The sequence below is a fragment of the Emys orbicularis genome, chromosome 6 (genome assembly GCF_028017835.1).
Source record: "Emys orbicularis isolate rEmyOrb1 chromosome 6, rEmyOrb1.hap1, whole genome shotgun sequence".
In the NCBI taxonomy this organism is placed as follows: Eukaryota; Metazoa; Chordata; order Testudines; family Emydidae; genus Emys; species Emys orbicularis.
This window is the reverse complement of record NC_088688.1, coordinates 26620551-26634608: the sequence shown is the minus strand read 5'-3', so window position 1 is coordinate 26634608 and position 14058 is coordinate 26620551. Positions and strand designations below refer to the sequence as shown.

Here is a 14058-nt window from a genome sequence, read left to right as displayed (position 1 = left end):
CTCCCAATGATATCACTGGGGATGGAGGGTGCTTAGTACATTTCAGAGTCATCACTGTGGTATCTGAGTGCCCAGCAAATATTATCATAACCAAAATATACAAGCCCACAAGTGATCTAGCTTCCTCTTTATTTGCCTTAAAGAGGTTGGTTTGTTTTTGTTTTTTTAAATCTCTCTCTCCTTCACTTAGTAATATAAAGGTAATACCACACTTTAGAAAGTAACTTTGTCAGCCAATATATGCACAGTTCAGCTATACACCTCAGCAAGCCCAAGTCTATCTGTATATTGACTAACAAACATGCATTATCAAGTGTTATTACTTACAAATATACAACAATAGAGTTAGGAGGATTGAACAAAATCTATTTAACTTTGAATAATCCATACAAAATTAGAAAAAGAAAAGTAACGAGTGTACAATGTTTTAATTCAGACAAATATACAGAACTGTACATTCTTACTCCATATGGCTTATAAAATAAAATCTTTACCAGTAATGTGAGATACTGTACAATTCAAAAGAAACATATTTCAGATAAGCCATAAATACTAGAAAATATTTGATGTTTTTCAAAACTTAGCACACCAGCTAAACAAACCAGACGCCTAAGAATTATCCTAAATTGATATTCCTAAAAAATGTGAAATCATAACTTTTTTACACAGCTTAATAGATGTTATTGGAATAAATAAAAGAAGCCTGAAAAACTCCAGTTTTTATGTTCTTACTTAAAATCCTCAGATGGAATATTACAGTAAAATGCTGCTTTCTCGTTAATCATTGACGATGTATTCTGGTTAAAAATTACAAACACAAATACTTTTTTTATAAATCAAAAGTTAAGAAAATGACATAAGATTTTTGCATAATATAATTAACTCCTTATTACAAAAGGCAGATCAACAATTCTAGTCCACTGTAATGCAACAATCATCTTTGGTCGGCTTGTTGGAAATTGTGCAATGCATTAAAAGAATTTCTGTTTGTAAAGAATTCAACCTTTTATTGCATAATGAAAAAACTCTCAACTTTGTTTTGAATCCACAGTCACCCTCCCCCAAATCAAGTTCTTCATATTTTACGTTTTTTCCACTCTGGCTTGTTGTCTGTTTCATCTTCCTCTGATTCCACTTCTGCAAAAACTGCTTTTGGTTGAGTCCTAGAAAATATTAAGAAGCAGAATAATGATTAAACTACAGCTCTTCTATGCAGAAGTAAACACTTTCTTCTGTTATTCCCAAAAGAGAAAAAAATGTTATGGGCTTAATTATTTCATTTTAATCATGAAATAAAAATATTCACTAAATTTCTATCAAATCAGATAAATTTGCTGTTGTAAGGCAAAAAATGAATGAACGAGCAGACTAATGAATAAATATGCATATCTTGCAAATTCTGTTTGCTCTTCAGCAGGCACTGTTATATGTGTTTTCAATTAATAAAATTAAGATATCAGAAGGGAATAAAGGGAGTTTAATATAAGGCTACAAAAACTGAGCTATATATTTTCACATTTCATGGTATTTTTTAAAATAAATCTTTCATACACTGTAGTTTGACAGCTGTCATCAAATGAAAACAAGAATAGCACAGTTTCTGACTAAGTCTACACATGAAAAAACAGCTCCTCTCCACAGAGACCATCCAGCACTACTGTAGCATAATAAAAGTAATGATACTCATAGGAGAACATACTGTATCCTACAAGTAATCTTGAGCCTTTCTATCCGGACATTATTTGCTTGTAATTTAAATAACATACTTAAAAACTTTACAAAATATTCACGGACTACTTTTTAAACTAGAACAGTATCAAATAGTTTTTCACCAAACTCTGTGTATGTTCAATTCCACTGTTTGGCTAATAGTCATTGATGGACCTATTCTCCACAAACTTATCTATTTCTTTTTTTAAACTCAGCTATACTTTTGGCCTCACAACAGCCTCTGGCAATGAGTTCTTCACACAACGCATAGTCAACCTGTGGAAGTATTTCTTTATGATTGTTTCAACTCTGCTGCCTATTAATTTCATCAGGTAACCCCTAATTTTATGTGAAGGGGTAAATGTCACTTCCCTATTCACTTTCTCCACACCATTCATGATTTTATAGACCTCTATCATATCCCCCCTTAGTTGTCTCTTTTCTAAGCTGAATGGTTCCAGTCTTTTAAAATTTCTCCTCATATGGAAGCCATTCCACACCCCTAATCATTTTCATTGCACTTCTCTGCAGCTTTTCCAATTCCAAAATATCTTTTTTTGAGATGAGGCCACAAGAATGGCATGCAGTATTAAAGGTATGGGTGTTACATGGATTTGTATAGCAATGCTATGATATTTTCTTTTATCATCTATCCTTTTCCTAATGGTTCCTAACATTCTGTTAGCCTTTTGACTGTTACTGCACAATGAGCAGATGTTTTCAGAGGACTATCCACGATCTCTTTCTTGCAGGGTAACAGCTAATTTAAACCACAAGGAAGAATAATTTAATTCACAATATGGTAAAAATCCTGTGTATTTGGGGGAGCAGGATAGTGTGATTTAAAATGTCATTGTAAAATGATATATGAAATATTGATATGTTTGCTGAAACTTGTAAGATGTTCCGAGTCTACTAAAACAAAAAACTGCAGCACAATCTAGCAGTAACAACATCTAGGGAAAATGTGAAGAGGAAATCAAGTCTGCTTGCTATTGCATTTTTACAATTAGCATGAAATGACTTACTGGACTTGGTTCAACTGGCGTATAAACCTTCCCAACTCCACAGAATATATAACTGTGAATTGGAACACCTAGGATGATTCATTCATCTGACCGTTGTAAAGACATGAGCAAAGGAAAAATTCAGTTTTTGTTAAGCCATTATTAGCAGAAATCATTTAACTTAAACAAAAAATCATACCACTAGCTAGAAGTTGCCAGTGGTAGTAGGAGTTTGCTGCATGACTAACATTTATAGAAAAAATTATTAGAACAGGCTTATTACTTTAACATGTTTTCATTTCCAAGGGCTCCATGGTATATGAAAAGCTAAGACACTCTTTCTTCCTTCAGCCCTCTCATCAATTTTCATTTACTGAGCGACTGTCATAAAATCAAGCATCACCAGTTACCAAAGAAGTGCCACAATGGTCCTGAAATGCCACTTAAAGTTTATACAAAAAAGAGTTTAAAACACAACAGGGAAAATATAGTTGTGTGTGTTACCACAATGCTCGTGTAAAAGCTCCACATATCTCTCTCTAGCAGAGATGGCTGGAGGATGACAATTTCATTTCACAACTTCACAGGAAAGACTACCTTGGACCTCAGAAACCTTCCTGTTGAAAAAAACCCCGTTACTAACCTTTTGTAACTGTTGTTCTTCAAGCTGTGTTGCTCATGTCCATTCCATACTAGGTATGTGTACTCTACGTGCACAGTTGCCAGATATTTTTTCCCTTAGTGGTATCCGTAGGGCCGGCTTATGCGCTGGTATCAGGGATGCCGCTGGCCCTGAACCCTCTCAGTTCCTTCTTGCCAGAAATTCTGACGGAAGGATAGGAGGGCAGGTCATGGAATGGACATGAGCAACATATCTTGAAGAACAACAGTTATGAAAGATTAGTAACCGTTTTTTCTTCTTCGAGTGATTGCTCATGTTGATTCCATGCTAGGTGACTCACAAGCAGTATCCCAGGAGGTGGGCTTGGAGTTTACAGATGTGCTGATTGCAACACTGCTCTCCCAAAATTGGCAATCTCATGACCTGTTGGGTGATGGCATAGGGGGCCACGAAGGTGTGAATTGATGACCAAGTCATGGCTTTGCCGATGTCCTGGATTGGTATCTGCACGAGGAATGTTGCTGCTGAAGTCTGGGCTCTTGTAGAATGAGCTGTCATGATGGCCGGAGGCAGAACCTTTGCCTGCTTGTAGCAAGCCCAGATGCAGATGATTATCCAGGATGAGATTCTCTGGGATGACACCGGCAGACCTTTTATCCTATCCGCCACTGCTACAAAAAGCCGTGTCGACCTGCAGAAGGTCTTAGTTCTTTCATTGTAGAAGGCCAGGTCCTGTCTAAGGTATGCAGCCGACGTTCCTCCTTGGTTCTGTGAGACTTTGGAACGAAGATGGACAGAAAAATGTCCTAGTTGTTATGGAACTGCGACATCACCTTTGGTAGGAATGCAGCTGGACCTTGTCCTTGAAGAATGCTGTATAAGGGGGTTCTGAAGTTAAGGATCTGATTTTGGAAACCCACCTGGCTGAAGTAATTGCCATAGGAAGGCAACCTCTCATGAGAGGAGCAATTTATTAACAGGCCCACTTGACAGGTGGTCTGTACTATGCCAATGCTGTGCTGAACCTGAGTCTGCGAACAGCCTTTGAACTGCCATACACTTTGTAAAAAGCCTTGGGGCTGCCGACAGACTGAAGGGGAGCACGGTGAACTGGTAGTGGTGTCGGCCCATCACAAACTGGAGGAACCACCTGTGTACATGGAAGATAGAAATATGGAAATATGCATCCTTTAAGTCGAGAGTGGCGTACCAGACTCCCGAATCCAGGGAGGAAACGATAGAGGCCAGGGAGACCATGAGGAACCTCAACTTCTTGAGATATTTATTGAGGCGATGCAGGTCCAGGAATGGCTCCAGGCCCCCTTTGGCCTTCAGGATTAGGAAATATCGGGAGTAAAACCCTTTCCCTCTCAAATCTCAAGGAACTTCCTCTACAGCCCCTACAAGTAGGAGGGCTTCTACCTGTCATACGAGAAGTTGCTCGTGAGAGGGGTCCCTGAAGAGGGACAGGGCTAGGGGGTGGGAGGAAGGGGTGGATGAAAACTGCAGGGTATACCCAACTGACACAGTACTGAGCACCCAAAGGTCTGATGTTATGTGGGACCATGCAGCATAGAAGGGAAACAAGCGGTCCAAAAACAAAAGAGGGGATGGATCCTATCTCAAGTCTGATATGCTGTCCTCGGGCATACCCTCAAAAGGCCTGTCTAGACCCACTGGGGTATCTACTCGAACCTGACTGGGAGGCCGGGGCAGAAGGCATGGGCTGGTGATGTTTATACCCCTTCCCTTTTCTCTTATAGGAATCCTGTCTTGGTCTTGTTCCAATATGGCAACTCCTAAGGTCCTATAAAGGAAAGTGAAACTGTCTAGTAAGTCTTATTTTCATTGACGAATTGATTTTAACTAACTTTAAAAAACATTAAACAACCAGTCCTAATAAATCAATTTTTGTCAGTTTTTCGAAAAAATGGTTCTGTCAGAATGTAAGTAAAGAACTTTAAAAAATGTTTTAACTTCACTGTTTCCTTTAAATAACACTGGTCTATAATTTTTGAGAAGTCGTCTGCTTCAGAGATAAAATGTGCTATTTATTATGTATTTTGATGTGCTGAATTCAAATATGACAATTAAAACAACTGATTGGCTACTGTTTCTAAGATATTTAAGTTTTTACATTTTATGTCTTTGTATATTGTGTAGATAGTAGAGTTTTAATCATAAATTGTAAACCTAGGTCTTTTCATGTGTTTATGGTTGCTTTACATGATAATATTTCACCTGTCCTGTTTATGTAACACTTTAAAAATCAGCAAAAGGGTTATATAAATAAAATTTATTATGAAACAAAAGGCAAAAAACTATTCTGTACATAGTTTAGTCCTATTCAGTGTCTACTCGACGCTTCTTGGCTTGTCTCTTGTATTCATTAAATGGAGCATCTCTTGTCACTGTCCAGCAATAGTCTGCAAGCATTGATGGGCTCCATTTGCCCTGATAGCGTTTCTCCATTGTTGCAATGTCCTGGTGAAATCGCTCGCCGTGCTCGTCGCTCACTGCTCCGCAGTTCGGTGGAAAAAAATCTAGATGAGAGTGCAAAAAATGTATCTTTAGTGACATGTTGCAACCAAGGCTTTTGTATGCCTTGAGGAGGTTTTCCACCAACAACCTGTAGTTGTCTGCCTTGTTGTTTCCGAGAAAATTTATTGCCACTAACTGGAAGGCTTTCCATGCCGTTTTTTCCTTGCCACGCAGTGCATGGTCAAATGCATCATCTCGAAGAAGTTCACGAATCTGAGGACCAACAAAGACACCTTCCTTTATCTTAGCTTCACTTAACCTTGGAAATTTTCCACGGAGGTACTTGAAAGCTGCTTGTGTTTTGTCAATGGCCTTGACAAAGTTCTTCATCAGACCCAGCTTGATGTGTAAGGGTGGTAACAAAATCTTCCTTGATTCAACAAGTGGTGGATGCTGAACACTTTTCCTCCCAGGCTCCAATGACTGTCGGAGTGGCCAAACTTTCTTGATGTAGTGGGAATCTCTTGCATGACTATCCCATTCACAGAGAAAACAGCAGTACTTTGTGTATCCAGTCTGCAGACCAAGCAAGAGAGCAACAACCTTCAAATCGCCACAAAGCTGCCACTGATGTTGGTCATAGTTTATGCACCTCAAAAGTTGTTTCATGTTGTCATAGGTTTCCTTCATATGGACTGCATGACCAACTGGAATTGATGGCAAAACATTGCCATTATGCAGTAAAACAGCTTTAAGACTCGTCTTCGATGAATCAATGAACAGTCTCCACTCATCTGGATCGTGAACGATGTTGAGGGCTGCCATCACACCATCGATGTTGTTGCAGGTACAAGATCACCTTCCATGAAGAAGAATGGGACAAGATCCTTTTGACGGTCACGGAACATGGAAACCCTAACATCACCTGCCAGGAGATTCCACTGCTGTAGTCTGGAGCCCAACAGCTCTGCCTTACTCTTGGGTAGTTCCAAATCCCTGACAAGGTCATTCAGTTCACCTTGTGTTATGAGGTGTGGTTCAGAGGAGGAGGATGGGAGAAAATGTGGGTCCTGTGACATTGATGGTTCAGGACCAGAAGTTTCATCCTCTTCCTCGTCTGACTCAAGTGAGAATGATTCTGGTGCATCAGGAACCGGCAGTCCTTCTCCGTGGGGTACTGGGCGTATAGCTGATGGAATGTTTGGATAATGCACAGTCCACTTTTTCTTCTTTGACACACCTTTCCCAACTGGAGGCACCATGCAGAAGTAACAATTGCTGGTATGATCTGTTGGCTCTCTCCAAATCATTGGCACTGCAAAAGGCATAGATTTCCTTTTCCTGTTCAACCACTGGCGAAGATTTGTTGCACAAGTGTTGCAGCATATGTGTGGGTCCCACCTCTTGTCCTGATCTCCAATTTTGCAGCCAAAATAAAGGTGATAGGCTTTCTTAACCATAGTGGTTATACTGCACTTTTGTGATGCAAAAGTCACTTCACCACAAACATAGCAGAAGTTCTCTGCACTGTTCACAAGTACGAGGCATCTCTGCTCACTTTGGCTAAACAGAAATGTGTCCCTTTGCAAAATCAAACACTGACAAATAAGAGATCACGACACTGTATGATTTCTAGAGCTGATATAGAGCAATTTGTTCAGCAGAATGATGTAAGCTTCATTATGATTGCATCATCCATGACTTCTAGGAATAACATGATGCAATTCATATCATGTATGACGCAATACCAGCTTCAGATTGCATCATTCATTGTTTTGCCTAAAAAGCAAGTACTGTCCAAACCCAATCATAGATTTATTCATAGATCCAGTCAAAGATGTATTTTAGTCATTTCTGGTTTAAATTGAGATCCCTTCCCTTTATAACGCACTTATCCTCCGCCATTCCCAAGTCAAGGGTCGTATATACTGACCCAATAGCATATCTTGAAAACTAGAGCCAATCAACAATTTTAAGCATCATTTTCGTTCTCAGTGACCCAGAATTAGTGAAGTTTGACTACATTTATTTCAGAAGCATTTTGGCTGTAGAGCAGTGTAATTAATTACCATAGCTAAGCAATATAGTTAAATAATATAGACCAGCAATTTTCCTATGAAAACATTCTTATTTTTTAAAAAATAGGTCAATCTTTTATTACAGCAGTGTAATTTTATTTAATCTTCACTGCTAGTTTTGAGACTTTCAAAAAATAAATGTGGACTATAAGCTGTGTAATAGGTATGTTTCATAAAGCATTTCAAAACTAGTAAACGAAGAAAAAAGTTTCAGAGTAGCAGCCGTGTTAGTCTGTATCCGCAAAAATAACAGGAGTACTTGTGGCACCTTAGAGACTAACAAATTTATTAGAGCATAAGCTTTCGTGGGCTACAACCCCACGAAAGCTTATGCTCTAATAAATTTGTTAGTCTCTAAGGTGCCACAAGTACTCCTGTTATTTTTGAAGAAAAAAGTCTAATTTAAAATATTCTCCCACACCTGATTTATTTAAGTATGGCTTTTTCTTATTGTACTTTCAAATAAAAATGAAAAAAGTCTACCAAATACAGCAGATCAAGCCAGAACTATTGTGTTTCTATCCAGAGGCTTTTACATAAAGAGTAACTAATTAACATGAAGATTTCTTTTCCTCTTTCCAGAAGACATCGTGCTGTTCTTTCAGAGAAGTTTAAAATGTCAAGAGGATCAGCCCCGATAAGCCTTATAAAAAGGACTTCCCCTGATTCTGACTGTAGAAGTCAGAGGTTAAAGCACAATCATTTTCCTCTAGTATTTAAAACCAGAGTGTATCATCCCAAATGTTTTCACTGCAATTTAAAGTTCATAGATCAAATTCTTTTAAATTATTGTTACTTATAGGATAGGATTCATTCACTAAAGAATAAAGCTGGCTTCAGGCAAATGGTATGACTGTGAGGAGACATCACTTATATTATTTGTGACTAAGAATGTGAGGGTAAACCACAACTTGCTTGGCTCTGTGCCCACTGTTTATTATAAAGGAAAACCTCAAAGTGCAGTGTCAATTATAGCCATGACTTGATAATCTGACATACTTGTTAACCCTACCACTATGAATCAGGACCAGATGAACTCAAACCCAGTCATCACAATTACAGAATTATGAAAATTAAAGGAAGGGATCAGCAAAAAAACTTGGACCTAGTAGTCTCCTCTGTTTAAAATTATTTTAAAAACCAGGAATGGGGGAAAAGATTAAATATGTAGTGAGGGATTTTTTTAGCTTATGTAAAGAATTTTCTATTTTTCTCATTAAGTGAATAATCACCCATGGGGAAATATATATATAAAAAAGCCTGGTCAAATAACAGATTGATAAATGGATTAAATTGTTAAATGGATTAAATTGGTAAATTACCGAATGACTGGAGGATAGCTAATGTGATGCCAATTTTTTAAAAGGGCCCCAGAGGTGATCCCGCAATTATAGGCCAGTAAGCCTGACTTCCGTACCTGGTTGAAACTATAGTAAAGAACAAAATTGTCAGACACATAGATGAACATAATTTATTGGGGAACAGTCAACATGGTCTTTGTAAAGGGAAATCATGCCTCACCGATCTATTAGAATTCTTTGGGGGGGGGAGGTCAACAAGCATGTGGACAAGGGGGATCCAGTGGATATAGTGTACTTAGATTTTCAGAAAGCCTTTGACAAGGTCCCTCACCAAAGGCTCTTAAGCAAAGTAAACTGTCATGGGGTACGAGGGAAGGTCCTCTCATATATTGGTAACTGGTTAAAAGATAGGAAACAAAGGATACGAATAAATGGTCAGTTTTCAGAATGGAGAGAGGTAAATAGTGGTGTCCCCCAGGGGTCTGTACTGTGACCAATCCTATTCAACATATTCATAAATGATCTGGAAAAAGGAGTAAGCAGTGAGGTGGCAAAATTTGCAGATGATACAATACTACTCAAGATAGTTAAACCCCAGGCAGACTGCGAAGAGCTACAAAAGGATCTCTCAAAACTGGGTGACTGGGCAACAAAATGGCAGATAAAATTCAATGTTGATAAATGCAAAGTAATGCACATCGAGGGGTTCTAAATTAGCTGTTACCAAGAGTCATTTTGGATAGTTCTCTGAAAACATCCACTCAATGTGCAGCAGCAGTCAAAAAAGTAAACAGAATGTTGGGAATCATTAAGAAAGGGATAGATAATAAGACAGAAAATATCGCATTGCCTCTATATAAATCCATGGTACGCCCACATCTTGAATACTGCGTGCAGATGTGGTCACCCCATCTCAAAACAGCTATATTGGAATTGGAAAAGGTTCAGAAAAGGGCAACAAAAATTATTAGGGGTATGGAACGGCTGCTATCTGAGGAGAGATTAATAAGACTGGGACTTTTCAGCTTGGAAAAGAGACGACTAAGGAGGAATATGATAGAGGCCTATAAAATCATGACTGGTGTGGAGAAAGTAAATAAGGAAGTGTTATTTACTCCTCCTCATAACACAAGAACTAGGGGTCACCAAATGAAATTAATAGGCAGCAGGTTTAAAACAAACAAAAGGAAGTATTTCTTCACACAACACACAGTCAGTCTGTGAAACTCTTTGCAAGAGGATGTTGTGAAGGCCAAGACTATAACAGGGTTCGAAAAAGAACTAGATAAGTTCATGGAGGATAGGTCCATCAATGGCTATTAGCCAGGATGGGCAGGGATGTTGTCCCTAGTCTCTGTTTGCCAGAAGCTGGGAATGGGCAACAGGGGATGGATCACTTGATGATTACCTGTTCTGTTCATTCCCTGTTGGCTCGTTAGCACTGACCCCCTACTTGGTAAGGCAACTCCCATCTTTTCATATGCTGTGTATTTATACCTCTCTACTGTATTTTCCACTCCATGCATCTGATGAAGTGGGTTTTAGCCCACGAAAGCTTATGCCCAAATAAATTTGTTAGTCTCTAAGGTGCCACAGGAACTTCTCATTGTTTTTGCTGATACAGACTAACACGGCTACCACTCTGAAACCTGTCTTAAAAATTAAGTTTCTTAAGCAGGGATAATGGCAGTTTCTTTGGCATGAAATTTATCGTTGACCAAGCTGTCAAGCCAGCATGCTGCTGGCTATTGTCCAAGCTCTCCTCTCGCCCCCCACATCACTGTCTGGTGTGTAATCTAATAGCATTCTGGACTTACATCCTCCCCACTTCTCTGCCAGCTCTTTTCTTCCCCTGCAGCTACATTTTTAAACAATAAACCGTAACAAGATCTGCCCACCTGACACAGTGAGCCTTCTATAATACTACTACATTTTAAAACTTTCATCATGTCTATTACATTACAGGTGTCAGGGATGGAAACCCAATGTCTCATCAATGAAATTACTTAGCCAAATATACACGGGGGTACTTACCTATCTGATGGTATGAGTGGTCCTATCTACTTCTTTATGAAGGGATATTTATATATTTTAAGTAAAAATATCTGAATTTAGACTCAGAATAAATTTCATCTCAAGCACATGTGAATCTCCAAATAAGAAAAAAACAACCACCGTACTTGGCATCTCCATTACAGTAACCTTCACAGAATTATCCTTTTAAAGAGTACTTCTTTTGGGCTGGTAAATGTAGGCAGTATTGCATTATTCATTTATTTTATATATTTTGTAACACTGGCATAGATGTTATAAAAGTTAATATTTCCCAGTTCAAAGCCCGCTTAGGTCAATGGAGACCAAGAACTGTTGCCTGATGATAGCTGTTCAATGGTCTGTGTGAAGAAGTTGTACTCAGATCAGAGGATCAGTGTCCACATCACAAATACCCATCCCTGTTAACATACTATGGGTAACTTTCAAACTCGGCTTTTCTTAATCATCTTCTCATTACAGAAGTAAAATTTACATAGTGGCAGCATTGTCTAAAAGCATTGGACTGGGAGTCAAGAAACATGGCTTCTGCCCTTGGCTCTGCGTGCTATGTAATCTTGAGCAAGTCATTTAATCTTTCTATACCTCATTTTCTCCAGTTGTAAAATTGGATTATTGATACTTACCTTCTTTTGTGGCGCATTTGTACATCTACAGATGAAAAGTGCTAGTTAAGAGTTAAATAATAATAAATAATAATTTGAAAAAAAACTTTTGCAGTGGCAATTTTTATAAACAAAAATTATAAACAGAAAATGTGGGATATTGTTTTAGAATCTTACAAGTAAGCAAAGAGTTGAGGGAGTTTATTCCATAGTTTAAATGCCCTTATATGTAATGTATATGCACCAGACACACACATATTATGCATTGAATATTGCTGGTATAAAAGTTTATGGGCAAGAATTAGACATGGCAACGAAACTCATAAATGGCAAAAAGTATATTCTACAGGTCAACCCAGACTCCTGCCAGTTAAATCATTATACCACTACAAGCACTCATGTTTTTGTTTATGCCCCATTTTGGAGCACTTATTTTAGGGAAAAAAACTATTTTTAGTATCCTTCCACCTATAAAGCCAAGCTAACTTAAGTAGATGCACAGGTCTTGTAACATGGGTCTGGCTTTTAGCATGTATACATACCTACATGATTGTGTAATGTGAATCTTTAAAAATCTTGAAAATATTAATACATCCACATCACACCATGCTATTTATGACACACAATTTAGAGGAACATCTACTTTAGAAAGTGTTAGAGATTTTAAAAATATGTATTGGTACTATTGTAATCCTCCAGCTATAAAGCCAGGATTACTTAGTACCGTGGAGTTTAACTGTAACAGATTTAGGACCATGAGAAACAGTAAGTTTAGAAAGCTTTAAAATAGTATTCTAGCACTAAAAGGTTAGTTTTTAAAAATGGAAATTGTAAAAATTTATACTTTTAACAATTTGATGTGTTGTACACACTGCCTTCGTATCAGAGCTCTGACATACTCTTAGTTTATATATTATTGGCAATAATCCAGAAAAGGCAGAGAATGCTGTTAAAAAATTATATTTTCTGTTTATATCAAACTCCCAATGGCTTTAAGAAATATTGCTTGTATTTTTTTAAAATTGTTTCCTTACTTAGAATAGGCTGGAGCAACCCAGTAGGGGTTATCCTCAGCTTCCTTTGCATGTCGTAAAATGGCCTCTCGGGGGTTGCTATCATCAGTCTTATCCAGTGCAATATTCTTGACTATGTATGATGACAATGTACCTCCATGAGTTCCAACACGGCCCCCACGACCTATAATTGAAAAAATATATATATATATTTGAGAGTGAGAGTAATGAACACATAGGCAAAATGTGAAGTACTGTGTGTGTAACACTGATCTAGTAGTGTACTGAACTTACATATTACTATAAAGAAAAGAGATGTGGGGAAGAAAAGAAAATAGCATTTAGAGTTGCATTCACAGCAGTGTTCTATTGAATACTTTATGGGCCTAAACAAAAAGTTAGTCGTTGTTATTATTTATTTGTATGGAAGTAGCACCCCAGCCATTGTACACACACATAATAAAGACAGAATTCCCAGTCCCAAACAACTTATAATGTAAATATAATGTCATGAGCAAAACTACTTATAGAACTCTGAAATAAGTTTCCCATTTACTTATAACAATCTAAAAAGACTAAACATGGGTTACCTGGTCCTGCTACTGGAGGTTCTGGTTTGTGAGATTTCAGGGGATCCAGCCTATCCTTTTCCAACTGTTTCCTGGTACTTCGTTGCCGTGGTTCACGAAACATTGGAAGGGCATGAGCTAAAGAGAAGATTCACAGTTTAGGAAAACAATTCTAAATGTTAGCAACCACATTTACTTTTACATCTCTAACCCTATGGGCCAGATTGCTTTTGACCCTTACATGGAGAGGATGCCATCCCTTGTGCAATGCCAGGGACATCATTCTTACATACCTCCACATTGGCTTATCACAGTAGATTTTATAGGGCTTTGTCATGTCTGTTTTTAAAAGTCTAAAGCAACCAGATTTCCACAACTTCTCCAAGGACTATTCCCTAGTCTAATAAATCGCCTGGGCAATTTACACTTATTTAGCTCATTCCTCTGTTGGGTCAGCCCACCAGTTGCCTGATCAACCACTTGTTCTTTTCTGAACTTCCAGTTTTTCTACATCTTTCTAATATTGGGTGCTGAGACATCAAAATTCCAGGCACAGTCTTACAGCAAAGTGACAGACGGGGGATTATCACCTCCCTGATCCAAGTTGTGATGCACTTCTG

At 38.1% G+C, this 14058-nt stretch overlaps 1 protein-coding gene across 1 annotated transcript in view; it reads right to left on the bottom strand.

The window, feature by feature from the left end:
* Positions 1–394: 394 nt before the first annotated feature.
* Positions 395–14058, bottom strand: part of WDR70 (WD repeat domain 70) — a 263694-nt gene continuing 250030 nt past the window's right edge. Inside the window, exons 16-18 of the mRNA XM_065406340.1 lie at positions 13460–13576; positions 12891–13053; positions 395–1163 (exon numbers count right to left, since the gene is read on the bottom strand). Coding sequence (XP_065262412.1) covers positions 1076–1163; positions 12891–13053; positions 13460–13576 — 368 coding nt within the window. The 3' untranslated portion in view covers positions 395–1075. The remainder of the gene's footprint in view (positions 1164–12890; positions 13054–13459; positions 13577–14058) is intronic.